Genomic DNA, 26,345 nt, shown 5'->3' with positions numbered 1-26,345 from the left:
GGAAAAACATGCCAACACACACACACGCACGCACGCACTCTTGGTCCTTGTCACGCGCACTCACTCACTCACTCACTCACTCACTCACACACACACACACACACACACACACGCAACGTCCTAAATCCCTATGCACATCATTAGACCGCGTTTCTCTCCAGTCTGCTGGGAGTTGATGCATAAAACAGAGCCGTCTCTTGTTTGTGAGCGTCTACATTTTCATCAGGCGAATTAACAACCAAAAAAAAAATAAAATAAAATCAATGCTAATGACGATGAGTCAGACCTGGGTGAGAACGTACCAGGAAATCTGGCCATTTGATTGGCAGACACCAGCGCGACGCATCAGTGGGTTTCTTTGTTTTCGTGGCCAAAACTCGTTCGCTGAGAAATTACAATTTTACACCGTCTTCATTATCCGCGGCCAGACTGCAGCGCCTCATTAAAGAGGAGGGAGAGAAAAACAAATCATAGCAATGTGGGTCACTTTTTCAATCCGGCAGCAAAAAAATTGAAAAAAAACCAAACATATTTGCATTGACGTTTGGAGATCGCGAGTTCTCGTAATCGCTGCTAAGGCGAGCGTGACGGCGCTACGAAGGGGCGCGCTTGTTTGTTTGCAGCGTTGCAAATTGGTAAAAGATGCAGCGGCGTCACTTTGGATCTTTGATAAGCGGCGGCGGCGGAACTGGGAAACCAACCGGGGGGTGGGGGGGGGGGGGGGGGGGGGGGGGAAGCAATAACAAAACAAAACCAACAAAACAAAGCAGGGAGTCTTTGATCTGAGATAGCAGAACTAAGCAGAACAACATTGCTGAACTGTAAAATCAACAGCACGCGCAGGGTGGAACTGTTTTAGAGAGTGAGAAAACATTTGGAGAGGAGAGGCGGAACTATTGGAACGATTAAGCTTACTTGGCTTCCCCCTACAGGCTGGAGTGGGGGGGGGGAAACAACAACATTTAGACCCATAGCGCATCCCGAAAAGCCTAAAGTGTGTATTTTTTTCTTCTTCTTAATTTACCATAACAATACTGTTACCGTAAAGCTACGGTAATCTGTTTAGCAGCGGCCTGACGGAGGTGCTGACCTCCTGTGGCCGCAATTGAAATGGAGGATACGTTGGGTCTCAAGGTCCAGTGTCATGAAAACAAGAGCTGCCAATGACAAGACTTGAGTGTCTAGACCAGGCATGGGCTCTACAGCCTGGGGGGCCACATGCGGCACATAAAGGGTTTTAATCCGCCGAACTATGAAGAAATTCTATTAATAGTAAGTAAGAAATGAGGATAGCTATATTTCATCAGTGTTTTCAGAGTCATTTCAATAAAGAGCTAAATACTGTGGGGTTACAAAGACACTGATTTTGTTGCAACTTTGCTTTGGTTTATTTTCAATTGACATGAAAGCAACATGTTTTCTACATATCCCATGATAGATTTCTTCCTCCTATGAGGTGGCTCACCAAAACACTTCATTCTTCTGCTGCTGCTCCGGCCCCTCTGTCACATTTTACAACCCATAGTGGCACCACGAGAGTTAAAACGTTTGCCCAATGCCCACCCCTGTTCTACTCCACCCCCAATTGAAACATTAATTCAAAAATGAATTCCTGTATATTCTAGCCCAGGTCTGTTACAGTATTAGTACCAAATGCTTTTTTTTTTTTTTTTTTAATTCAATACCAGCAAAGCACAGACAAGTTTCTAGGTAGGAAAAAAAGAAAACAAAAACAAAAACACTCTCATGATCGTACAAGGAAACACAGTAGCCGGCCCTGTTGAGTACTGATACTACCGTCACAGCCACTTCCACTTTTTCATTTTCATGGCTGGAGTCGCGGCACGGCCTCTCAGGTGACGCCAGGCGTGGCGGCAACCAACCCGTGACCCGGCAGGGCTGAGCACTGATTCACTGGAGGTCCTCCAACTGAGCACAGTGGAGCTTTGACATCCGTGATAAGAATACTGGTAGAGCGGGGGGGACGCGAGGGGGGGGGGGGGGTAGTGAGGGGGGTCACATGCTGAAAAAGCTCTCGCTGACCCATGAAGCTGGTGTGACTAATGCAGTAATGGCGCTCTAGCCGAGAGTGCCATTTATGTTTTCACTTTGACAAGATGATGGCGACGCTGCAACATCTCGTCAGTGAGGGGGGGGAGAAAATATACATATATACATATATATATATATATATATATATATATATATATATATATATATATATATATATATATATATATATATATATATAAAAGCGTTTAATTTTAGGACCCTATTTTTTTCTCATTCTCAGAAGACATTCATAAAACATCCATTGCATGAGTGCTTACAGGAATATATGCAGTGAATTTACAGCATGAGGTTCCCGTCAGCCCCCTGAGGAGGCTCAAGTGAAACAGAGGTGGCTTTGGCCTGACTACGAGCATTTATTTTTGAAACTTGGGACACAGCGATGACTCAGAGAAGAGGCAATGAAAAATATTGAGAGATAAAAACAAAAAGGGACATTAAAAGGTTGGTTGTTTTTTGTTTTTTTTTAGCAGCTAGTGAGCAAACAAATAACTTTTCAATGCTTAGCTGTTAAAAATGAACATTCACGTGGAGTTGATGTGTTTATTTGACGTAGGCAAAATCAATAGATACTTTCTGATGGCAAATGGCAAAATGTTCATACCATTTAGGTTTGAAACATGACACTATGCCAGTTGCAGACATTTGGCATGATCTGAGCTTGTTGTTACCTCCAGACAAAAACGTAAAAAAAAAATAAAAAAAAACACGGAAGGATAAACTACTTTGGTCAAAACAGGTTCAAAAGAACACAACAATCGACATCATGTCAATTGTATATCACGTAACACGCATATGAGTGTTAGCGTTGCTGTTTCGGACCAAGCTGAACTGGCTTGACAACACGCTTGGCTAGCTAAGTTAACAAACAAGTTATTCGTACACAGAGCAGTAACCTTTCTGATAACAATGGATAATAATAAATGGTGAAGTCTTTCAGAGCAAAAAAAAAAAAAAAGGAAAAAAAAGATAGGCGTAATGTGTTTTGACTTTGAAGGTTACTTTGTCATTTCAATCTAAAATCAAACCCCTTGATTTCCACTTGCTGGCTAACTTGTCTATTCCGAGCGCAGTGAGTAAAGTAAATATTTAGCCGATTTCTTGAATCTGTTGGTGAAGTCATCCAAATCCCCACTCTTGTCTTTCTATCACGTCCCGGCTGTGAAAAACCCTAACGAGTCGCTTCCTGAAACACAGAAAAAGAAAGTGGCGGCCTGGAAAAAAAAAAAACCCAGCGGCTAAAAACCAAGCGACTTGGACGCTTTCATGATTGTGTGGCGGCTGCACAGTTCCACATTTATTAAGGGCGACTGGGGAGTCAGCCTGGATCCTATTTTTGGGGCGGCGCCTTGACAGCTCGGCGGTAAATATGCGACACTGGAGAGTCGAAGAAGAGACGAGACGAGACGCCGCGCGCATCTCAAAGACGGCAGCCGGAGAATTTCTATTTTACATTTCGATTCCCGGCGCACCTTTCAAATTAGAGTGTGTTTTTGCGGCGGGAGAGGGAATTGAGGTCGCAAGGTTAGGCAGATAATTTGGCACAATCGCAGTGCAGCCAAGAGAGAGAGAAAACGTAACAGGTGGAATTTTAAAAACAGGGTCCGACGGTGCGTTTTAATATTTTCTTCTCGACCTGGACCCTGAAAATTGCAATTTATACGTGTGAGAATGGTTAGAACCAATTTTCAAGGGTGGGATGAGGTGAGTGCTGTCTGAAAAGATTTGTCGTGCCACCAGGTGGCGATGCTTGAATGCAACAGGCCAACTGTTGTCTTGTGGCATCGTGCGTTCTAGACCTTGTTAACCATGACATCCAGGAGTTAAAAGAAATCCTGTCAGCTTTGGATCGATCCCATCGTATTTTGCTCCGGGTTCCAAGGTTGCTTTCTAAAAAAAAATAAATAAATAAAAATAAAATCCCTGTGAGTTTGTTAACAAAAAACAAACAAACAAACCAAGAAAATAAACCAAACACGGAAACGTGTTGCTGCAATGAAGATGCTATTAACATCCATTGGAGTCGTCCTTGTGTTGGTTTTTCACTAAGATGCTTCAATACGTGTGCCCAAGCAAGAATAGTTTACAGATCCAATAGCTGTCTGACATGTAGCTTGTTGGCAAAACGCCAAAGAAACGAGCCCATCTCAATATTATGTCAGCCCATGAATCCAGGTCACGACTCGAAAAGACGTTCAATTGAGCCGTTTGTTCATCGCTAATCCTTTATGCATAGAAAATTGCCTTCTTCTTCTTCCTCTCCTTCTTCTTCTTCTTCTTTTTTTTTTTTTTACAAGCCCCCTACGATAAAACTTGATCCTTGCGATTGGACAGCATCTTTTTACTCTCTTTCACCTCCTGTGTGTGAGACGTTTTCTTTTTTTTACGCCTCGTGCACTCAGCCGGTTGGCGCTGAGACATGTAAACATGTCCTTCGAGGGAAGGTCTCTCACTAAGCGTCACGCTGCATCAGAATGGAGGCGATGACGGATTGTCCAAAGGGAAATGTTTGGAGGGGAGGTCGGAATTTTTTTTTTAATTTTTTATATTTTTTTTAACGTGAGACCCTCAGGATGGGGTGGGGGGAAGCGGGGTAAGGGCGTGAGCAAAGTCCAGCACCGCGCCTTCGAGCGTGGCTAATCGATGGCGATGGCTGGAAGCGCGCACGGGGTGGGTTGCCGCGGTAACGGACCAGGAGGGGGTCGATGACGGAACATTGAGCGAATCTTGTTTTACTTTCAGCCCGTTCTGACTTTAACAGGGGGATCTTTCCGGCTTGCAGTCGGGTGGGGGGGGTGGCGCTGACAGTGTTAGCTTGTTAGCCCATGATGCAAACAGGTGCGTGCGTGCGTGCATTAGTGATGTAGTCAAGACCGCCTAGACCAAGACATTATCAAGATCAAGACAAGGCCGGGGCATTTAGAGGTCGAGACCAAGACAACAGCAGGACTGTATATATCAAAGAAACATTTGAAAAACAAAAGAGAACAAATTACCAGTATCTTTTTTGAAATTCAAGTTTGCTTCAACATAAACGGAACAGCAATAATTATTTTAAGCAATTTTGCTGCTTTACCTGCTCATATGAACAATTTCCCCCCTCCCCCAAAAAAAACCCCACCACCTTTGCTTCATAATATTACAGAATAAAAATTTTAAAAAAAAGCCTTACATTTCTGAGCTCGACACTAAAAGTACAGTCATCGCACTCACGGTGATGGACCTCAAAGTTCTGCATGGTTTAAGTGACGACGTGTTTAAACAAAAGATTTCTTCTCTGTTGTTATCAGTCATTGTAGTGTTGGCTGAGTCTCGACCGGTCTTGGTCAAAAATCCTGAGTCCGCCCAGTCCGAGACCGAGACAAGACCCATTAAAAATACCTCAGAGTCTCAGAGAAAACCGAGACTCTTAAAAAGTGGTCTCAAGACCGGCCACTTTTTAGGAGTCTTCTTCAAGTTGATGATGTAAATACTGTCGCTTTTTCTCTTGTACACGTACTGACCCAACAGGAAGTCCAAGTTAGTGCCTCCCAGATGGGTTCCTGCCGCCAGGAACTTCAACGCGTGCTCCTCCTTCATTTGAGGGACATCTCGACCTCTCCACATCGGAACCCTGCATTCCCTGCATTTCGAGTGGGTTGGGAGAGCACGAAACAAGCGCCGTATGGAAGTGTATGACCGCACGGTGAAAAGAGCCTACAGAGTACTACAACGTTGGCGTACGTAAATCGTGTGTCCGAGTCAACGGTCCACTTCTCTCAGTAGCTTCTGGATCAAAGGGGGAGAAAAAACGGTGGCAAATCGTCAGATGAGAACCAACGCGGTCTGACCTCCCTGAAGCTCCTCTCATTCCTAGAAACTAAAGCCTTGATGCTCCCTCTGCGTTCAGACACCCCGCCTCAAACCCCCCCCCACCACCACCCCCCCACCGGCTCCGATTCCGGCGCTTAAACATCTTGACTGAGGCACAAAAGAAACCCACGCCCCTCCAGCCCTCCCCCCCTCCCACAGGAATGGGAAAAGAGGGAAACTCGCTGCGCAGTTCCGAGCTCAACTCAGCTGTAAATTATTCCTCGGCAGTTCTTGGGAGATAAGCCGTTAAAGTGAAATGAGCACCCCCACCCCCCACCCCCACCGCACCGCACCGCACCGCTCCCCAAACCCTCCCTCCCGACCCCTGCGGGGCGGTGTTCTGGGGGGGGATCCAGGCGCTAATAATACTCCTCGTAGTTCTTGGGGTTGAGGCAGTAGAGGATGCCGCCGCCGAAGGAGAAGATGGTGCCGCCCCAGGCCAGGCCGTAGCCCCAGTTGAACTCGTGGTAGATCCTCAGGTTGATGGTCTCGATGAACTTGATGGGGTAGAGCACCAGGCTGCAGGCCTGCAGGACCACTGGGGTGGGGGGGTGGCGGGTGGGAGGAGCAATTCGCACAGTCAGTCGGTCAGCGAAAGACAGAGAGAAAACAACCAAACAGGCGGCGAATCAAACAGGAAATTATTTCGTTTCGCCTCCAAACTCGAAGGGGGTTGAAAGAGAAACAAACGTTATTAGTTTTTGCGGAGCTTCGTTAGCTTTCAGATATTAGAATTGTCGATTTGAGATTCTGCTCCACAAACATTTGGAAGAAGAGAAGAGCGTTTGGCTGGCGCGAAGCGTCTCACGCTGCTGCTGATGTGTATTTATGGATATTAATGAGCGCTTGCAAAGGCTCGTGGGGGTTCTTAGATGGCCGTCTCGGCAAGGAGCCCCCCCGCCATGAATCCGTCCGCCACTCATTGAAATTCTGCATCTGTTTGTTTTCTCGTCGTGACAGATTTTGCCGGAACAACGTGACAAACGGCAATGAATTGTGTTGGAGTCGTCAGACGTGAAGAAGAAGACGGGGCGGTGGGGGGGGGGGGGGGGGGGGGGGGGGGACAACAGTGAGATGGAGACGGGCCTCGAGGTTCTATTCCGATGGCGTTTTTCACAGCGCTGATTGAAATTCTAGTCAAAGTCGATTTCTAATCAGGAACTTCTTTTAACCACAGAAATCAGCATGGGATGAAATTTGAATTTGCTCCTTTAATAATGCAGCTGTGAAAAGCACAGGGCAGCCATGACTGCAAGATTCTATCTCTGACAAAAAATCACAGTGAAGGGAAGAAAGATGACGACTAAGTTGTTCAAAAAAAATGTAAAGACATGTCTTTAATAAATTCAAGGAAAATTAAACAGAATTGACAGCGCTAAGCTTTGTTTTGTTTTTTACAATTGTGTGACGTGTATCAGTTGGCCCAATAATGTGTGACAGCGATCACATTTCACAGTTCACGAGCTGTTCATCCTGAGGCAAGTCGGTCACAAAAACGTTCAATAAAAACGAAAATATTCAAGTAGAAATTTCACTTTAATATGACTTTCAATTATGTAATTATTAATTACAAGCTGACTGTAATTTAATTTGTATTGTAATGCCATCATGTTTTCAAAAAGGGGAAAAAAATCTTTGCACATCTATTTCCTTGGCAGGTGCGTCGGAGGGTGACAATTAAGTCCAAAAATTAAACAAAAAAAAGGTCTCGTACCGAGGCTTCGAAATAAAATTGTGCAAGTTGGCCATGTGGGCGGGAACTCTTTGTTGTTTAACGCTATCATATATATATAATGACATTAAAAAATGACAGAAAGTGTAAGAGTTTAAAGAAACAGCTCTGTGTTTGAGCAGAACCCATTGGTATTTTGATTATGTGCCCAAACGAGCGTTAAAGAGGTTACGGTTGCAGCCGCAGCTTGTTACACCAAACACTTCGACAGCGATCGCAGGGCTGAAGAGCATTCAGGGAGGCCGCCGCCAGAGGCCCCGAGTGAAGTAGACGTTTAAAAATATCACTGTTGTAATACGCTTCCATGAAAACCGATGTTGCGAAGTCAACGTGGCCGACCGATATTAATATTCACAACCCCAAACGACGACGCATTACACAGCGGAGTGCGAGGGGGGGGGGGGATCAATGTTGCGTTCATATATTAATGAACCAATCAAAAATTAATACAGAACACATTTCCTTCTGACGTGAAATGAGTTTGCTGTAGACTTTAATAACTGCGGGTTTGGAGGGATTCGGTTGTGTGGATCTGCTCGTGGATGAAGAATGCTTGCTGGACATGTAGCAGAGTTTAGCCAAAAGCTTGTCCCGTATAATCGTCCCATTGAGATCTCTACTTTGAACAGCATATTAGCCCTTTGTTTGTGGCCTGCTTGTTTCAAGGTTAAGCGTGTGATATTTGGAGATTTTGAAGAAGAAACAGCGACACCGCGTGGTTACGTTTTTGATTGAAACCGTCTTTCACGCTCCCTCCCCCTCCTCAACTTGCCTGTGAGCTACGGTGGCCTGCAAACGCAAACCTAGACACTTTGTTCACATTCTTCTTCGTTGGTTTATTTGAGGATGTGAACGTTCGCCCTAAATACGAAACGTGCTGTCAGGCAGCTGGATTGTCCACAAAGGCTTCCTTAGAAATTTGGCGGTGCAGGACGGCTGCCAAGTGGGATCTATGTATATTTTTATATATAAATATATATATCAGAACTGTACTTACTTAATTTTACTGCGATTATACATTGTTATTGATGAATTTATGGGCAGCACATTGACCTTTTACCAACATAAAAATCATAAATCAAGCCAAATATTACACACTGGACTGGTTCCTTTGGTTCTGATGCTTTGTAGGGATCTTCCATGCGATTGGAAGGGGACAAAAACCAGCTGTGCATCTGAGGGCCGGGACAAAGACCTGTGTGGGTGACTTGTCGCTAACCCAGAGGAGGTATCTGTGCCCTTTGTGATATCACAAAGAGACGGTGAAACATTTGGCCTGCTTTTCCCAGTCTCATGGAAAGATACTGACGCTGACCCAGACTGAACTCCTCAGCTCGGCACGACCTGTTGGGACCTGTTGACGCTGGTGCTGAGGAAAAGCCTCCCCTCCATCGTCACGGCGGGCAAAATATAGGATTCCTTTGAAAGAGGCGCTTACGTGCAAATCCCAGCATAATAAGAGTGGTTTAATCCAAATCAGCAGGAGCCCCCCCTTTTTATTGCATTTTTCATTCCTCGCGCATGCTTTGAGCGTCGAGAAGCGAGAAAAACAGCTTCTTCCAAATCTCACAGAGTTGAGAGCAGCTCTCTCATCGGCGTGGCAACGCGCTTTGCGCCGGTATGCTTTTCCTTTTTGTTGTTGTTGCCGTCACTCGCACAGCCCCCAGTTTCCGTCTCAATTCCATTGGCTTGATTGGTTTTCTCAGTGTGGTTGCGCCGCCGGGCGGGCAAAGACCAAAGGGTGAGTGTTCATAGGTACAGCATGCAAAATTCTGCCATCTAGTGGTCAGATTTTAGATTGCAGTGCTAATTGGCTCGCCCACGCTAAGAACTGTTCTGAGGGCAGAAAAGCAAAATTACTTTCATCGTACTGCGACTATACACTTTTATTGATATATTTATGGGCAGTACAGTATATTAAGCTTTTACCAATATAAAAATCATAAATTTGTCCAAATATTACATACTGGACTATCAAATAAATATGAGGGAAATGTAAAGCAGGTGTGTGTACGTTTGTGTGTGTGTGTGTGTGTGCACCTACGGGATGAGTGAGTAAGAATTATCATTTAAATGCACATCAGCTTTCAGGGTGAGCACCTTTGCAACCTCCCGGCTACCTCTAATGAGCTTATAAAGTGAGTCCCTCTATGAGTGACTTTGTTGCGAGCGCAATAACGAGTGCGTGTATACGCTGTCCATTGACAGCATATATATGTGTGCGTGCGTGCGTGCGTACACTGACCTGCTGCGAAGAGCATGACGGCGACGGGCGCATAGAAGCGCCGCCTGGTGCCAATGCAGACGGCCACCAGGGCGACCAGGAAGGACGTCAACACCAGGGCCCCGCCCCCTAGCAACAGGGCCAGCGTAGCAACCTGCCAGTCTGCCGTCGGGGAAGAGAGATAAAATAGTTTCAGAAGAAGAAGAGGGGAGAGGGCTGGGGGGGGGGGGGGGGGGTGAAAGAAAAAAAAAAGAAGAAAAAAATGCAAAAAAGAGAACGTGTGAACCGCGACTTGTGATAGCGTAACGTTTCGTAGCGCATTTTCAATTTGTTACATCAGATAGCTGGGGCGGGGTGTGTGTGTGTGTGTGTGTGTGTGTGCGTGTGCGTGTGCGTGTGCGTGTGTGTGTGTGTGCGTGTGCGTGTGTGTGTGCATCATAAACAAGGGGCAAATGGAGAAGAAAATGATGGGGAGTGACCCAAAAAGGAAGACCTGGAGCAGCGACAAGGATCTAAGAGGAGGAGGCAAAGAACCGTAGAGACAGCAAAGAAGAACAAGTTCAAAGTATCAACATTCCAGCAGTTTGCTGATCTTTGTCTTTTCATCCCAGACTCCAGTGGAGCAATCTTGCACGATTATTCCCCCCCCGAAAAAAAAATTGAGAAATACTCACAAAAAAAAGCACTTTCGGCCTTTTGTGACATCACAATGGGATATCGGATGAGGTGGGGTGTGCTCAGTGGAGGTTTTTGGCAAGTATCTGGGGGTGTAATGCCTCAAGGACTGTGAGAGGGCACCGAAACACACGGTCCATAAAGAGGAGCGTGACGCACCAGGACCATGTCCCACATATCAGCAGGTCCTCAGAGGGAGGGGGAGCCGGGGGTGGGAATGGGAGGAGATTGGTGAAGGGGGGATGAAGTGCTTTTTGAGGGCGAACTAAAAACAGGTAGTGAAGGCAGTGAAACCAAAATTGATAAAAATCTGTAGTTTGCTTGATTTCACTTTGACAGTCTTGGACTGTGTTGGACCAGAACCCATTGTGGCCACACCAGTCAAAGAGTTTGCCCACCCCTGTCTTCCATCAACAATTTTGGCTGGTGTCAGCCATTTATGTATTTGTTTTACGCACTGATACGTTTAAAAGGCCTAAGAAGCCAAGAAGAGCTACAAGATTCCCACTGTTTTTAGCTTTTGGCTTTGTTTTCAGGCGCTGGCGACGCCTATATCTGTTCCAACTAGTTTGACACGCGGTAAATAAATAACCTGACAAAAGGCCCCCTGAATGTGAAAGATGAAAGCTTTTGGTGGGGTTCAAGTAGGCCTGGGCGATATGGCAATTTTTTAATTATCACGATAATTATCTCGATAATTATCACAATATGAATTTTTTTTTTATCAATAATAGTTTTAATATTAGTATTCTCCTTGGACCGCAAAGAAACCAGAAGGATTATTGTTATATATTTATTGTTAGAATGTATGACAATACAAAACATTCAACAACAACCCGACAGAACCAAGATGTTGTATTATTTTTTTACATCTTAGATGTACTGAAATAAAATAACTTCAATGTTGAGGATTATGTGTCTCTCAAACATTTTAGAGGTAGTGTACTGAACTAATTAAATAAAATAAAACCAAAAATAAAAAGAGGTACAGACAGACGGTACAATATTGCACGTCACTGCTCTGGTTATGTTTCTGTACCGCGTCGATTTTTTTATTTTTATTTTTTTCTTGTACGGGGGTAGCTGCGTTAAAGGCTGACTGTATTGTTGTTTGACGAGCAACTGTTTGCTCAGCACTGTCGCTAGCTAGGCTACTGCTAGTGCTAGCGGGAGTATCACGCAGCACACTCCCCCTGGGCTCTTGCAGCAGTGCGTTGTTTTTAGCATTACCCGCGGGGAGGCTAGCATGAAAACGTAAACTCTGGCTTTCATGCCATTCTTTATCGTGGTACTTGTTGAGATGTTGACAGAGGTTCGTGGTGTATCCCGTTTTGCTTGGGACTGTTCTCCGACATAATTTGCACTTAGCGTCAGCCTGTACTTTGTCGGACCTGAGGTAGCCGACAGTTTCTTCACTTTCCCTCGACTTCTGATTGCTCCTCGCTGCTCATTTCTACAGTTCCTATAACGAGCTTTAGCGGACGGCCGCGTGCGTCTCCCATCTGAGTTGTTGCGAGCGAGAGGAGGCGGGTGGAGGGAAGGAGGCGCGCCGTTGTTTCTCTGCTGTGGGATTGGTTGGATTATCGAAATAACAGCTCATGCGTTTATCATCGTTATCGTGGAGTTTTTAATCGCCATTATTATCGTAATCGATTTATCGCCCAGGCCTAGGTTCAAGTGTTTTCTCCGAGCTCAGCCAAACGACTCTGCGACCTTGACTGCCATCGCATGCTACGAGGCCCCACTAAGCCTCTCTCTTCTACGCCACTAAAGCAGAGTGTCGCGCGACAAATGGAATAAAACCGAATTACACTCCGCGGCTGGCAAACTGCGACTCTCAAGGAGGCAAGTTTCCCCGTCGGCGGGGATGGAGCTGTCAATACGGAACGCGAGGCAGACGCCCTTCAATTTTCCCCACGGTGTTGGAGAATGCGCCAACGCCAGCGCGGTTAAAGTGGGAAGGCGCTGGCGGAGTGGGGGCGTGAAAGATGAGATGCGGCGGTGGGTGGCGGGGAAGCAGGGGGAGGAGCGGGATGGGAAGGTAGGCAGGAGAAGCAGCGGGGAGGGCGGAGGGGAAGAAGGGAGAGTAAAAAAAAAGATCCACCTCAGCTCTGGTTCAGGAAGGTTTCCTGGACGTACACTATGAATTTAATGTCTTTTCTTTCATTCTCCTGACTATTGACATTGCAGTTCCTCACTGAAGGCATCTAAACTAAGCACAGTATGAAAAAAAAATTGCATGAGAAGGTGCGTTCAAACGTTTGACAGGTAGTGCACATCTGTCCACATGAATCCAAAATGTTCCAAATCACAACACAACAGCAACACAACGGTTGGGTCATGTCATTCTTTTCAATGTAAAAACCTCGGATTTGGGTATGTGCTGCATGCTACTTCCAAATTGCAGCGGATTGCTTTAAAAAATAGTTTTCCTTTGCCAAGAAGCCGAGAGGCGACTTCTCCATATCCCATGATATATTTTCTCCTCCTATAAGGGTTAGGGTCACCAAAACAGCCAAAAGGTTTGCCCACCTCTGAGCTAATCCCTTCATTAGCCCCATGGCCGACAAGAAAGACACTTTTATGAGACACCTTCAATGCGACAAGCGATGTTAAGTTGAGTGCATATTTGCTTGCGATAAGCCGGGTGATCTTTCAATGCCTGAAAAACACCGACGCCATCTGCATTTTGTTTGCTTTCGCAATCCTCCCCGCTGCTTTCGCAATCCTCCCCACAAGGGGCCCCCGAGGCTGGCCGGGTGGGATCGTGGCATCATTCTCCACACACGCTACCCTCGGGCAACCAGTCGGACAATCGGGTTGGCGGGTTAAAAAAACGACAAATTTATTTCCCCCGCCGCCTCACTGGAACAGTAACAAAATGAGTTTGTTCGTCTGCGCGACCGGATGTTTACTCAGTGGTGCCTTTTTTTCCCCTCCCCTCTCGGGGCTGTCGCCGTGATGCCTTTATTGTCGCAACAACAAAAAAAAAAAATCATAAAACCGCCCGGCAACACAGCTTTAGTCCACATTCATCGTTCTCTCAATAAAGCCCTCGGATATACGGTGGGGTGGCTGCCTACCTGTTGCACTCGCGGCGGAGAGCCAATAAAAAACACTTGCACACTCTCGCCACGTGCTATATCATCGCGCAGGATCAGTTTGGGTGCTGACATGACGCAAAGCCGGTCTGCCGCTAGGCGATTTTATGATTAATCGTAAAATGAAAAAAAAAAAAACCCGCGATATCGATCCTCACTCGCAGCGATCTCATTTCTCAATGGCAACAATTCGGCCACATTAACATTCGTTCTGGACATCACTTGCAACAAAATAAGCCGCTCCTAATTTCTCACGTGACATTGTTTTGTTCGGGGATGTCAACTGCACGGAAACAAGCGCTCTTACTTTCTCACTCAGCTAATGGCAACGCAACAATGTGACAATGACAACGTGACAATGACAACGTGACAATGACAACGTGACGCAGGAGAGCAAATCCGGCAGCAGGTGGGAAAAACATCGACTGCGCGAGAAGCACCGTGATCCGGGCAACGTGAACGCGTGACGATTTGTAAAGCCAATGAATTGAATTTAGAAGAACATGCATCAGTCCATGCTGAGAACAAAATATAAATGACACTTTTTGACACTCGCTTCTTAGCTTTCTTCCTCTTCGTGTGGGACTTTCAGGGCCAGCCGGCCTTGAAGTTGTTGCGTCCCGGTTTCATCACGACCTGAGCCCATTGGTCACAGAATCAATACCATTTTAAGGGGTCGGCTGGAAAAAAACATTTCTCACCGGAGGTTGGCAAGACGGATGAATGAGATTTTCACAGGTGGAATGGGCACGGAGCCATTCAGCTGCGGTTTACGGGGGGGGGTTAAGATTCTCAAAACTCTGGGAGGCAAGGATATAAGAGCCGGGGGAGCAGCTAATCAATACCAATAAATGATGAAAAAAAAGAAAAAGTAGCATAGAGGTCCCTGCAGATGATGACTACAGAAGTCTCCCTTCTGTTTTGAAGTAGATTTTATGTTTGTATCCGCTTGAAGGCAAAGACACACTGTAATTTTGGCACAGTGGCATAAGACAGCTGGACCCGACTACAACCAGTGAATACACTGAGACCACGTGGAACTCAACTCACCCCTTAAAACACTGGTGTCAAACTCAAGCCCGTGGGCCAAATTTGGCCCGCAGTGTGATTGTATTTGGCCAATACAAAATCCCTCCCAGACCTGATGCGCCAGTATTGTACAGCACATGTAGCGCTAATATCAATGTCAATCAGGACAGAACATTCAATTGAAGGATATTATTATGACTTCATTGGTTTATTGTTGTTATTTTATTTTTTTGATGTATTATCAGCCGGTAACAAAAAAAAAATGAAATTTAAATCATAAGGCTGCAAATAAAAAAGAGCCATACGATTTTTATTCACATATTATTGATTTTGATGAGTCTTTTTAATTTGAAATTTGATTTTGTATGTGTGCAATTAGTATAACATTCACGTATAGTTTTAAGCTTTGCTTGTTCTATATTCAGGTTGAGGCAAAACTTGTTTGGGTCCATATTAAAAGGCTCACTCTTCTATCTGGAGGAAGATCTTTTTCAATTATTATCAGTGTTGAAGAATCGACTGATTGATCGCTTCTGGTCCACGTGAGAGCAGCGCAGAGGAATGCGCTGGGCTTTTTTTCGACGCTCGACAGATCCCACGAGGGCCGAATGCAAATTTTGCAGTGCGTGCGTGGAAGCAGATGGTCAGGAAAAATGAACAGTCTCGCAGCATCGCATCGAAAATAATTGTTGTTGTTTTTTTTATGCGGGACTCAGAGACTCACTGTTGATTCATTGCTGCGTTAACGATTTGAGATCTTCAAGTGTGGGGTTTCAATTCGGGAAATCCAAACTCAAGGAGTGGTTTCAACACATGGAGGATCAATGCGCCGCCTCTTTAGCGAGGCAGATTTTTCAGAGGATAAACCCAAATTTTGTTGCGCCTTTTAATGACTGATTTCTTTTTAAACCCACATCAAGTTCTTCTTCTCCTACTTTCGTCTGAAAAAAAACTGCTGCCGCTGCAATGCAAGCTATCGTCTTTAGCGGCTTTTTGTCTTTCCTAGTTTCATCATCAACCTAAACAGAAGCTGATCGGTTCTGGAATCCGAGTCTGGATCCGAATTCCAATTTTTTGAACGACAAACTGCAACCAGATGGTGAATACGAACACTAAATCTATCACCACGCGACGTTGGTACCTGGTGAAAATGCGACAGGAAAATCCATGAAACCATCAAATGTCATTTTGCATTTTCACACATTTCTTCGAGTCTCAACACCCTTGGAGACATACTCAGTATTCAGTATTTAGGACAGAATTTGACTGCGGTATTCATCACGTAGAAGATCAACGTGCCGGGACTGTGTCCCAAAGGAAATACTGGGTTGGGGAGAATTTAGTGCTTTTAGTACTGCGAGTGAATTAAAAAGTGATTCATTTTTTGGTGAGTTTTCTTAAGCGCCCCCTGTGATACTGTTCTGAGGAGCCACCCGTCTTTCATCCTCTGACCGCAGCAGGGATTACGGGCAACTGGGCCCGTGCACACCACCACCTCCCTCCCCCGCGTGCCGCCAGGGCACGTGCACGTTTGAACAGGGGATGTTGCAGGTTCCCCCGGCTGCGCTGGTGCGTCTGCCTGCCCGCCTGCCTGGCTGCCACGGAGGCGAATGCCACATCATTTCCCATTCCTCCTTCAGCCTCTCCAAATAGAACGGGCGTCTTGAGGGAGGGAAGGTGGGGGGGTCGAGAGCGGAGGGAGGGAAGAGGGAAGAGGGGGGAATCGAGAAGAAGGAGGAAGAGGAGGAGGTGAGGCTTGACCCCTGAGAAGAGGAAACGGGGGGTGAGGTTGCAGACGGTGAAATTACAGATGGGGAAAATGATCAACATTGGAAAATGTGACAATCTCCCGGGAGGCAGCGGAGTAGAGGGGAGAAGGAGACAAAGAGGTGGCTGCAGACCGGCAGGCAGACAGACAGACAGACAGACAGACAGGTACAGGATGGACAGCTGAGTGTTGAAGAGGAGACGGTTCATTTTAGGGGGTCTCGTTGAGAAGGGCCTGAAAGTGACGGCTGGATCGATGGACTGATGGAGAGAGATGAGGAGAGGAGGAGGCAATGATGGGGAGTGCGGGGGGGGGGGGGGGGGGGGGTAGCCTTCGGCAGGGGCTGCTCTTGAATTTGCGACAGCCCAATGTAGGTCAAAAACTGCCTTACATATATATACATATACTGTATGTATGTATGTATATATATATATATATATATATATATATATATATATACATACATATATATATACATGTATATACAGTATATATACATACAGTATATATATAGGTGACACCTTCAATACTAAATCTTATCTTTCATATCCAGTAGCATCTAATGGTAAGAAGACATAAATACAAATGTTTATATAGACTGTATGTATATACATATATATATATGGATAGTTAGACAAAATAGTTAACCCCTCATATCTTTTCACCCTCTCATCCTCATCATCATCTCACGTATGAGGGTCAAATCAGGAAAACCTGCGACACCTTCACATTCGTGATTCAAAATGCAGCAACTGTGCAAAAAAACACCAGCGTGTGATGTCTCAACATCCAGCAGGTCCTCCCTGGAATGTTCCGACCTCTAAATGAGGGCCTGGACGATGACGTGTCAAGGTGAGGCGAAAGACGTCACATCTTTTCTTCCTCATTTGGGGAAAAAAACAAAAAAACAGACGGATCTGAGGTCTCACTTTTTCTTTTCTTCTTCTTCTCTGGTTGTGCTTTCTATCGCTAGATTGACTGTAAAATCTGATTTACTGAGACGAAAAACAAGAAAGGGGGAGGCTGGTGGAGGGAGGGTGGATATGGAGGAGGAGGAGGAAGAGAGGGAGGAGGAGCAGGAAGAGTAGGAGGAGGAGGAGGAGGAGGAGGAGGCTGACAAGGAGATGTGAGTGGGGAACAGAGGAAGTGACTGCGAGGCAGAGAATAAAGACAGAGAGCGAGAGAGTGAGTTTGCTTCCAGGTGCGGCTGCTTTGGGTTCAAACACCCTTCAACGCAGCGCTGTGTGAGTGTGCGCGTGTGTGTGTGTGTGTGTGTGTGTGTGTGACAGGCTGCGGCTCCCCTGATGTCTGCCTGACATCTTTTAAGGCAAACGCCCACTATCACGTCTTTCATCTCTGAGTTATGTCCCCACCTTCTTTTTTTATAAAGCACCTCACAAGTCAACTCTAGGATTTCTAGAGTTGTTTGAAGTTCTTGCTGATGTCACCAATACATATATATGTACATATATATATGTGTGTATATATATATATATATATATATATATATATATATATAAATATATATATATATATATACATATATATATATGTATATATATATATATATATATATATATATATATATATACATATACAGTATATCTGTATAAATATATATATCTTGTTATAAAATGGAAAAGAACCAAACACAAAAAACCTCTCCAGCCTCCTTTGAGACATGAATTTTGCAGCATCATCTTAAGCGACGGCCCCCAGTTTGTCACGCGGACGTTTTTCATTTTCACTTCAGCTGCGCTTCGACTTCCAGCTAGCAGCTGCCGGGGAACATCTGGAAGCTGGAAGTGACAAGAGAGACGAAGAAGGAGAAGGAGAGAGATCGAACGCATCCGCCCGCCTACACACTGCGTCAGGGCTGGATAAAAAACAAAACAAAAACAAAAACAAAAAAAAAAAAAAAAACACTTCTTTTTTTAGGTGGCTAAAGCCTTGATTAACGGCCGGCATGGGCGCCAGCCAAGGCTACGCCCTCTAGCCCCGCCCCCAACATTAATTATCATGCTTTGTTAGGGTTCTGTTTTCTTCTCCTCTCAGGTAGAGTGCTGGTGCAGCCAGCGATGGAATAAAATATAAATCTAAGAATCTAGGGATGCACCGATACCACTGTTATGTTTTACAGAGGAGAGCAGAGTACGAGTACTTGCATTTTGGTACAAAGTGATACTGAGTACTTAATGGTGATTACGCATTAGATTTTTTTTCAGTTTTCCACAGATGTTCTGTTATTTGAGCATGTCTTGTCGAGTGTTTTGGTGAGCCACCTCAAAGGAGGAAAAAACATATCATGAAATACCTAGAAAACATGTTGCTTTAATGTCAATTGAAAATGCACCAAAGCAAAGTTACAACAAAATCAGTGTCTTTGAAGCCCCAAGGTGTTTAGCTCTTTATTGAAATGACTCTGAAAACAATGAATAAATTGATGAAATACAGCTATTTTATGACTTACTTACTATTAATATGATTTCTTCAAGTTCGGCGGGCCAGATTAAAAAGCTTAAATGGCCGCATATGGCCCCTGGGCCATAGTTTGCCCACGTCTGGTCCAGAACATTGGGCAACTGCCAGAAGTTTCACTGCAGTACAAACTGTATAAACAAATGTTTACAAAAAGTCTAAACAAATTTAACAAAATTGTCATATACATACATTTACAACTGGTGTCGGCACCTATTTTATGAGTATCGGTATCCATACTTTGGTATTGGTATTGGTATCAGTGTATCCCTATCAAGAGCACAAAACCATTAGGGCAGAAAATAGAAACAACAACAACAGTATTTTAGATAATAATTACTGGCTGGTTGGGGAAGCGTGAAATTTTTAAATAAGTGTGCGAGCGAAGCCTGGAAACCTGGGTGGTGGGAGGAGGGCGGGGGGGGTCTGATGCTGGAGCCTTGAACGAATTCACGGCGATTGGATTATCCTGCACCCTCGCGCGCATAAATGCGTAATCATGCGAGCGCATTACAGCTGTTCGCACTGAGGGTTTAATCTAATCTCCTCCATCTCCAGCCCGAAGGTAAGGTGTCGAGAGGATTCGGATGCATTCGCGTTTCCACTCATTCTGCGGGCACTTACAAACTTACAAGGTGGACAAACAACAACGAAAAAACAGCAAAGCAAAAGATAAAGAAAACGGTTTTAACGAGGCCTGACCCTTACGGTTGCTTCTTCTGCTTTGCGATATAAAAAATAAAGCCAGACACTTGGGCGCTGAACTTGGAACTATGGATTTTTAGCATGTTGCACAAGCTTGTAAATTCTGGTTTTCTCATCGGTTTCAGCCAACTGACTGCCCTCTTTGGGAAAAAAACAGAAAAATGAAATAAAAACAATCCCTGAAACCACAGATGGAATTATTACAGCCAAAACTCAAGGGCCCGCCCACCCAAACAAGTTATGCTTAACACATTCAAAACTAAAATATAAATAAATAATGAAAATGAACAAACTGAAACTTTAACAAATGCATCTGTTCAGGTTGACCGTCGGGCTTCGTAAGTTGCAGTGACGCAACTGACCACCGGGGGAGGGCGAGTACAAACGCAGGTAACGATCGACGACGAGGCCCTCGCGTGGCTGCTGGAAAATCAATCTCAGACTGACTGTTTGGGGCAGGTAAAGACGCTCTGAATCGATCAAGACTCAACAAATAAGGTGAGACTAGCGCGTTTCGGAAGACGAGGATGAGGAAAGAGAAAAAATTCCAGATCTTTATCATGTTAATGTTCCCGTTGCAGCAAAAGGAGATTCATCTGAAATGGGCTCGAATAAAAATGTGTGTTTAAAGATCAGCATGTGTGTGTGTGTGTGTGTGTGTGTGTGTGTGTCAAAACATCTAATTAGTTAAAGTCCCAGTGATTGTCACATCCCGAAGGATGTGAAGTTTGAGCGGTGGGCGGCAGCAGTGCCGCGCCCGGGAACCATTGGCTGATCCCCCCCCAATTCCAACCCCAAACGCTGAGTTCCAAGCAGGGAGGGAAAAAGGGGACCATTTTCACAGTCTTCGGTATGACCCGGCTGGGGATCGAACCCACAACCGGCCAGACTCAGGGTGGACAGTCTACCACTGAGCTGGTAATTAGGCAGGGAGACTCTGTCTGGGTGTGTGTTTTTCTCTGAGAGTGCAGCTGTAGACGCAAACGTGTGTGTGTGTGTGTGTGTGTGTGTGTGTGTGTGCGTGTGTGTGTGTGCGTGCGTGCGTGCGTGTGTGTGCGTGCGTGTGTGTCTGCACTTGCAGCTCCTGAGAGAGGAGTTTCAGGGATGTAACAACTAAAAAAAGATGAATAAATAAATAAATAAATATATATAAAAATCAGAGTGCGACATGAAATATTCAGCCGGGCTCCAGGAGAGACTGTCCAGAAATAGGTCAATCTCACCGTGGTTGCCTCTTATTGCCGCGCACGCACGCGCACGCACACACACACACACACACACGCACACACACACACACACACACACACACAGGCACAGTGTGGAGCATCAATTCACACGCACACCTCCGTCCACTCAGGGTTGGCACAGACGTCGGAGGTAAATAAAAGCTCTCCGGGCCGCTCAGCTCCAATCAAAGGTGCAAACTTTTGCTCCATCAATCATCCCTGAATCAAAGCGGCTGACGCGGCAAGACCTCGGCGAGGAGGGAGAGAGGGGGAGCGTTGGAGGGAGGAGTGAGAGGTGGAGGGGTCAGAAATGGTAAACTGCTAAAAAGGTGGAGTGAGCAATATTTCCTGGTTTGAGAGAGAAAAAAAAATAGCACCTAATTAGGCGGGAGTGGGCGGCGGCGGCGGCGGCGGCGGCGGCACCGCGGGGAATCTCAAGGGCACATCGTTACTCAGCGGCAGGAGGCTCAAAATAAAACAAGTGACAACGCCAGAACCTCAAACTGTCTCGTAAAAAAAAAAATACAAAAAAACAAAAAACCGCCGCGTTTTGACAATTATTTTCTTTCATTTTGTGAATTTGGTAGTTGTGGTGGTGCGAAAGACGGTGCAAAACATTGAGGAATGAAATGAAAAATCCCTTGAATGAGAAAGAAAAACATGAAGAAAGGAGGTAACTGGGAAAACTTTACACATCACACTCACATGCAAGAAGGTTGATTATCAACCGTCCAGAATGCCTGGCTTGGTATGAAGGGCACTCCTCAAAAACCCCACAAGACTAATATTTGAGTCATGATTAGCCCCCTGTTTGCAGCCCGCAATACACTCACACTCCTATATCTTCTGCTGCTGCTGCTGCTGCTGATGCTTTGTCGGATTGTCTCACGCAGGTTTTGGAAGGGCACAAAAATAAATAAATCAAAGAGAAGAAAACCCACACCTGGCTGTGGGTGTAGAGGCGCCCTCTGTGATGTCACAAAGGGCAGAGGCACAGAATTCATAATTAGGTTCTTCTGATTCTGGACGAGTAAGAAAGAAGAAGAGTGCCTTTTAATTTCCTCAGCAAAAGTCTACGAGAAGTGGCTCTGCAGGCTTTTTTTTTTTTTTTTTTTTTTTTTTTCTTAAGGAGGATGAGGATGAGTTTAGGTCTTGGAAGGAGGATCACACCCACCCACCCTGTCCCGTTCCATGCGCACCGGGGCTGGCACCTCTTCCCTTCGCTTCCCATCCCGGCCCTTCCCCTCCTCACCTGAGGCCAGCGTGCTGCTGCACTGCCAGCTCTCGGTGCTCGCCGGCTTCCAGCAGGACTCCCACAGGGACAGGTAGTACTGGTCGTCGGCGGTCACCCACGCCGGGCTCATCACGGCGCCGACGTCCAGGCAGAGCGCCAGGAAGACGCACACCAGCCCCACCAGCTTGAGCGGCGTCAGCGGCGAGCTGCGCGCCGACTCCTCGGTCTCGGTGACGGCGGACGACATGGCCCCGGGGGGGTGGAGGGTGTTGGGGCGGTGGGAGTCGGAGGGGACGGTCGGAGCGCCGGTTGTATCCGGAGGGAGACGTCGGTCGTCGGGTGTAGGCGCGTCGCCTCCGGCAGCCGAGTCGCGAGCCGAGCTCGCCTGCGTTCGCTCCGAACTCGCCGCCGCCGCCGCCTGCGTTGCGCGCTTTTTGCACGGACGCTGCTGTGCGCGCCTGTGTGAGCACCGCGCACCGAGAGGGCTCCTTCGCCGCTGACGTCAAAGGCTCCGAGGGATCAGCAGGTGCCACAGGGTCCTAAAGCCACACACACACACACACACACACACACACACACACACACACACACACACACACACACACACACACCAAAAAAGGAAGTCACAAAAGACAGGGCCGTAGCTAAAGGCTTGCAGCTGGAGCAACTATCCCCCCCCCTCATCCCGAGCCCCCAGCCACTGTTGGTACAAACGTTGTGGAGACACCACCAAATAATAATAAGAAGAAGAAGAAGAAGAAGAAGAAGAAGAAGAAGAAGAAGAAGAAGAAGAAGAAAAAGAACTGTTCAAATATACGGATAGGTTTGGACACAGACACTAAGCCCCCCCCAAAAAATACATCTATGTTTTCAGTCCAGTCATTAAAAATACGTTGTTGTGGTGTACAAAGTAATGGGTAGGTACTGGCTATCTGTATACTTCATATCGGAAGGGGATGACCAAATACAGTATCAGAAAGAAAGAAGGAAAGTGGGGTTAACAAAGCGCTTTCTGTCATATTGTTTCTTATTCGAGGGCACTAAATCTTTCACCGTGGGGCTTTCAATGGTTCTGTTAGTGCCATGTTTTGAGATTCAGCTGAATCGTAATGAAAGGGAAATGCCAACGTCCACACATCTTGTTGATTCCAGGGCCTGTTTTCTGACACATTATCCCATCACATCATAGCAAGGAAAATCAGGATTGAATCAAACTTTTTAAACTACTTACTGTGAAGGTACTTTTCGGATTGGAGTGTTTAAAAAAAAAAAAAAATCCGCAGCATTTTACATGTCCCTTTCAACGGTTTCCAATTGGTTGCAGGGAAACAGGACTCCTTCGCAGTCATTGAGTCCGTTGGTAACAGTGGTTTGCAGTGGCTTCCTCTTCGAGTCAAGACTGGCTGTAACCTCGAACCTCTTTCTCCACAAAGGAAGCCAACTGGTACAACTGTACTCTGACTGACTGAGTTTGAGTTGGAGCTTTAAATAGAGGTTAGATTACGAATCCTAGCAACCAGAATGCTGAAACTGTTGGCATCCGAACCAAACGACGGGCTAACTGACGGCTTGTTCGGTTAAGGAGCATTTTCTATCCTTTGTCCGCATGAATAGCACAATCATTCAGCATGATGAAACACAGTTCTTGTAGGCAATTCATTCTTTATTTTTGAACGGGAGACTTGCAGTATATATATATGGGCTCCTCATGCCGAGGACAAAGAAATATCATGTAACTTGCCGCAGCTTTATTCACAACCCAGGAGCGCGTTTGGGATCCACTGTTCCGTGGAATATTCCTGAGTCCTTCTGCAGAGGCGGGCAAAAGCAAACACAGCGATGGAGCAGGAGCAAGTGGGAGTGCACTTGAAGAACAATTGTTTCTCCTGCATACTAATGACCGAGCTGGAAGATGAGACAGAAGAGACAGAGGAGGAGATGGAGGAGGAGGAGGAGGAAGCGGAAGCAGAGGTGAGCAGGTTTAAGGAGGACCTGAGCCGTCAGCGTGTTTATCCGAGCGGAAAGGCAGGAAGGAAGGAGGGACGGAGGGGGGTTGGCTGATTGAAGGAGGAGATGGCCTTGTTTACTCCGCACATCAGGGCAATAATGAGCGGCGATGGGGGGAGACGAGGGGAGAGAGGAGGCGAAGGTCACGAGCAGATAGAGGTGAAAGACGTGGAGGGACAGGAGCCACTCAGGTAGACGTCTTCATGTCGATCTGTCAGCTGTTTACGGCCTAATAGGAGGAAAGTACCTCGGGGGGGTAGCGTGTTATCGCCGAGACACTCTCGGGCGGGGGGGGAAAAGACCTTAACGTTGCTCTTCATCAAATCAATCACGGCTAAATGGCGCTAAGTGCCGCTTTATTTTGGAAACGTATTGGAGAGAGAGGCCGACCCTGAAGAGGACAGAGATACGTTGACTTTGGTTATGGGCAAAAAAGACTGAAAGTTTTAGGTTGGCAAAGCAAAATCAGAGATTAATTTAAATAGAGGTAGCTGTAATAATTTTTTTATTTTTTATTTTTTTAAATAGAAGTAGCTAAATTAAATTTAGCTACAAGGACGTTATGTTACTGAATCGGGGGGTGGGGGGGAAGTCTGTCTTCATGGCTTCCAGTAAATTTATTGACAATCAGAGTAATGAGCTCGTGGCACAAATTGTGCTCCTGCTCTGAGCTCCGAGAATCTGGTTATGAAGCGACATTCGACATATATGCGCCATCCGGCTAATTGACAGAAAGACGATAATAAACTTCATGGACGATCGCTATGAAATTCAACCCTGTTGCAAGGATGTGCCCCCATCGATCACGCCAGCGCTGGTGGCCATCTCCGGGAAATCTTTTTCGAAAGACTTTTTCAAACCGAATATTGGGCAATATTAGGTTTGGCTCACAAGTTCATTTTTGGCTATCACATAACGCCTGTTGGCGTCCAGCTCTCCTGTCCAGATACCAGATTAAGCTTGCAGCGCTTACGAGTTTATTTCTTCAGAACCCTGAAGGTTAAGTGGCAACGCAGTGGTGTGGAAAGGGCGGGACACGCGAGGTCATCGTCTGGAGCACAACCATAAAAAAAAAAAAAAAAAAATCATTAATATTCACAACGCGCTGCTGCCGCGCTACTTTCATCCCAAAGAGAACTCTGGGCGCCGAGCTTCGATAAACTTTCCGATCGATAACGCTGTGACATTTTCACCTCTGCCCGTCTAACTTTCCGCAGCTTAATTGTAAGTCTAAATTGGGGGGGGTGGGGGGGGGTTGATGTGCTCCAACCTTTATTACTTTGACAGATTGTTACACATTTTATGCAATGATACAACTTCATATCAGAATTGGGGCGTAGAATGCAACACATTAGTATGTGAGGTCAAATGTAGGTGTTTGGAAAACTAGAGCTTCCATAATATGCAACATTTTCTTTGTTTTCCCATCGTTATGGACGTCTAGCCTGTCCATGATGAAGGGTGACGGTTTACTCTGTATTATAAAACACACAGTTCAGGAATTACGCTCTTTGTGATGTCACAAGGGGTCACAGGCGCTGAGTTTTGAGACAAGGCACCCTGACACCTTTTTATTCAGCCCTCGACCAACTCTTTGTTTTTGTTGCCTTCCGAGAAATTTTAGCAGGGTGCTAAAGCCAAGGGGAGCTAATTGTGCAGGTTTTGACAAGCCAATCAGGGATTTCCTTTTTTTTTTTTTTTTTTTTTATAATTATTCATGCAGGCCAGCCCCCAGGAGGATCGTTGGGTGTAGTTTCAGTAAAAGCAGCTGTCACTTAATCAGGTTTCCAGGCCCAGATAAGATTGCGCGCACCTCTCCTCACCGAGGTGGAACCCTCCCCACCCCCCCGGTTAATGAGGCACGTTTTCCCACAATGTGAGCTTATGGACTGTGACTTCTGTTTGATTACTATTGCTCCTTTAATGGCCTGTTGTTAAACACAGCAGATGGCCGTCTGATGGCATGGGATGGCACTGTAATTAATGGGTCTCGTATCACGCCGACGACGAGAGGGGAGCGTTCGTCTTGTCAAGGTGGAAACATCCCAGAAGCACGCTTTTAGATGCTTAGTTTCCACAACCTTCTAATGGCTCGTCTGTCATTGAAAAAAATCAAAAGGTAAAAAAAAAAAAAAAAACACTTTTTCAACTCCACTTCCACAACAGAAGGCCCGACATAGGAAAGGATTTCTCCGCGGCTCTCGTCTCCGGACCAGATGGGAGGGCTGAGGACAAAACTCTCTA

The 26,345-nt window shown here is 45.9% G+C and overlaps 1 protein-coding gene across 1 annotated transcript; it reads right to left on the bottom strand.

Moving 5' to 3' along the window:
* Window positions 1-6,258: 6,258 nt before the first annotated feature.
* Window positions 6,259-22,370, bottom strand: LOC142903629 (transmembrane protein 47-like). The gene is made up of 3 exons (XM_076049381.1): window positions 22,113-22,370; window positions 9,900-10,040; window positions 6,259-6,460 (listed from the first exon to the last, which is right to left on the bottom strand). The coding sequence occupies exons 1-3, from the start codon at window positions 22,339-22,341 to the stop codon at window positions 6,282-6,284; spliced, it is 549 nt and encodes a 182-aa protein (XP_075905496.1). The 5' UTR covers window positions 22,342-22,370; the 3' UTR covers window positions 6,259-6,281.
* Window positions 22,371-26,345: the final 3,975 nt, after the last annotated feature.

Source organism: Nelusetta ayraudi, unplaced genomic scaffold, assembly GCF_046127955.1.
Source record: "Nelusetta ayraudi isolate G7.1 ecotype Tasmania unplaced genomic scaffold, CSIRO-AGI_Nayr_v1 ptg000114l, whole genome shotgun sequence".
Taxonomy (NCBI): Eukaryota; Metazoa; Chordata; class Actinopteri; order Tetraodontiformes; family Monacanthidae; genus Nelusetta; species Nelusetta ayraudi.
This window is presented reverse-complemented; position numbering and strand designations above follow the sequence as displayed.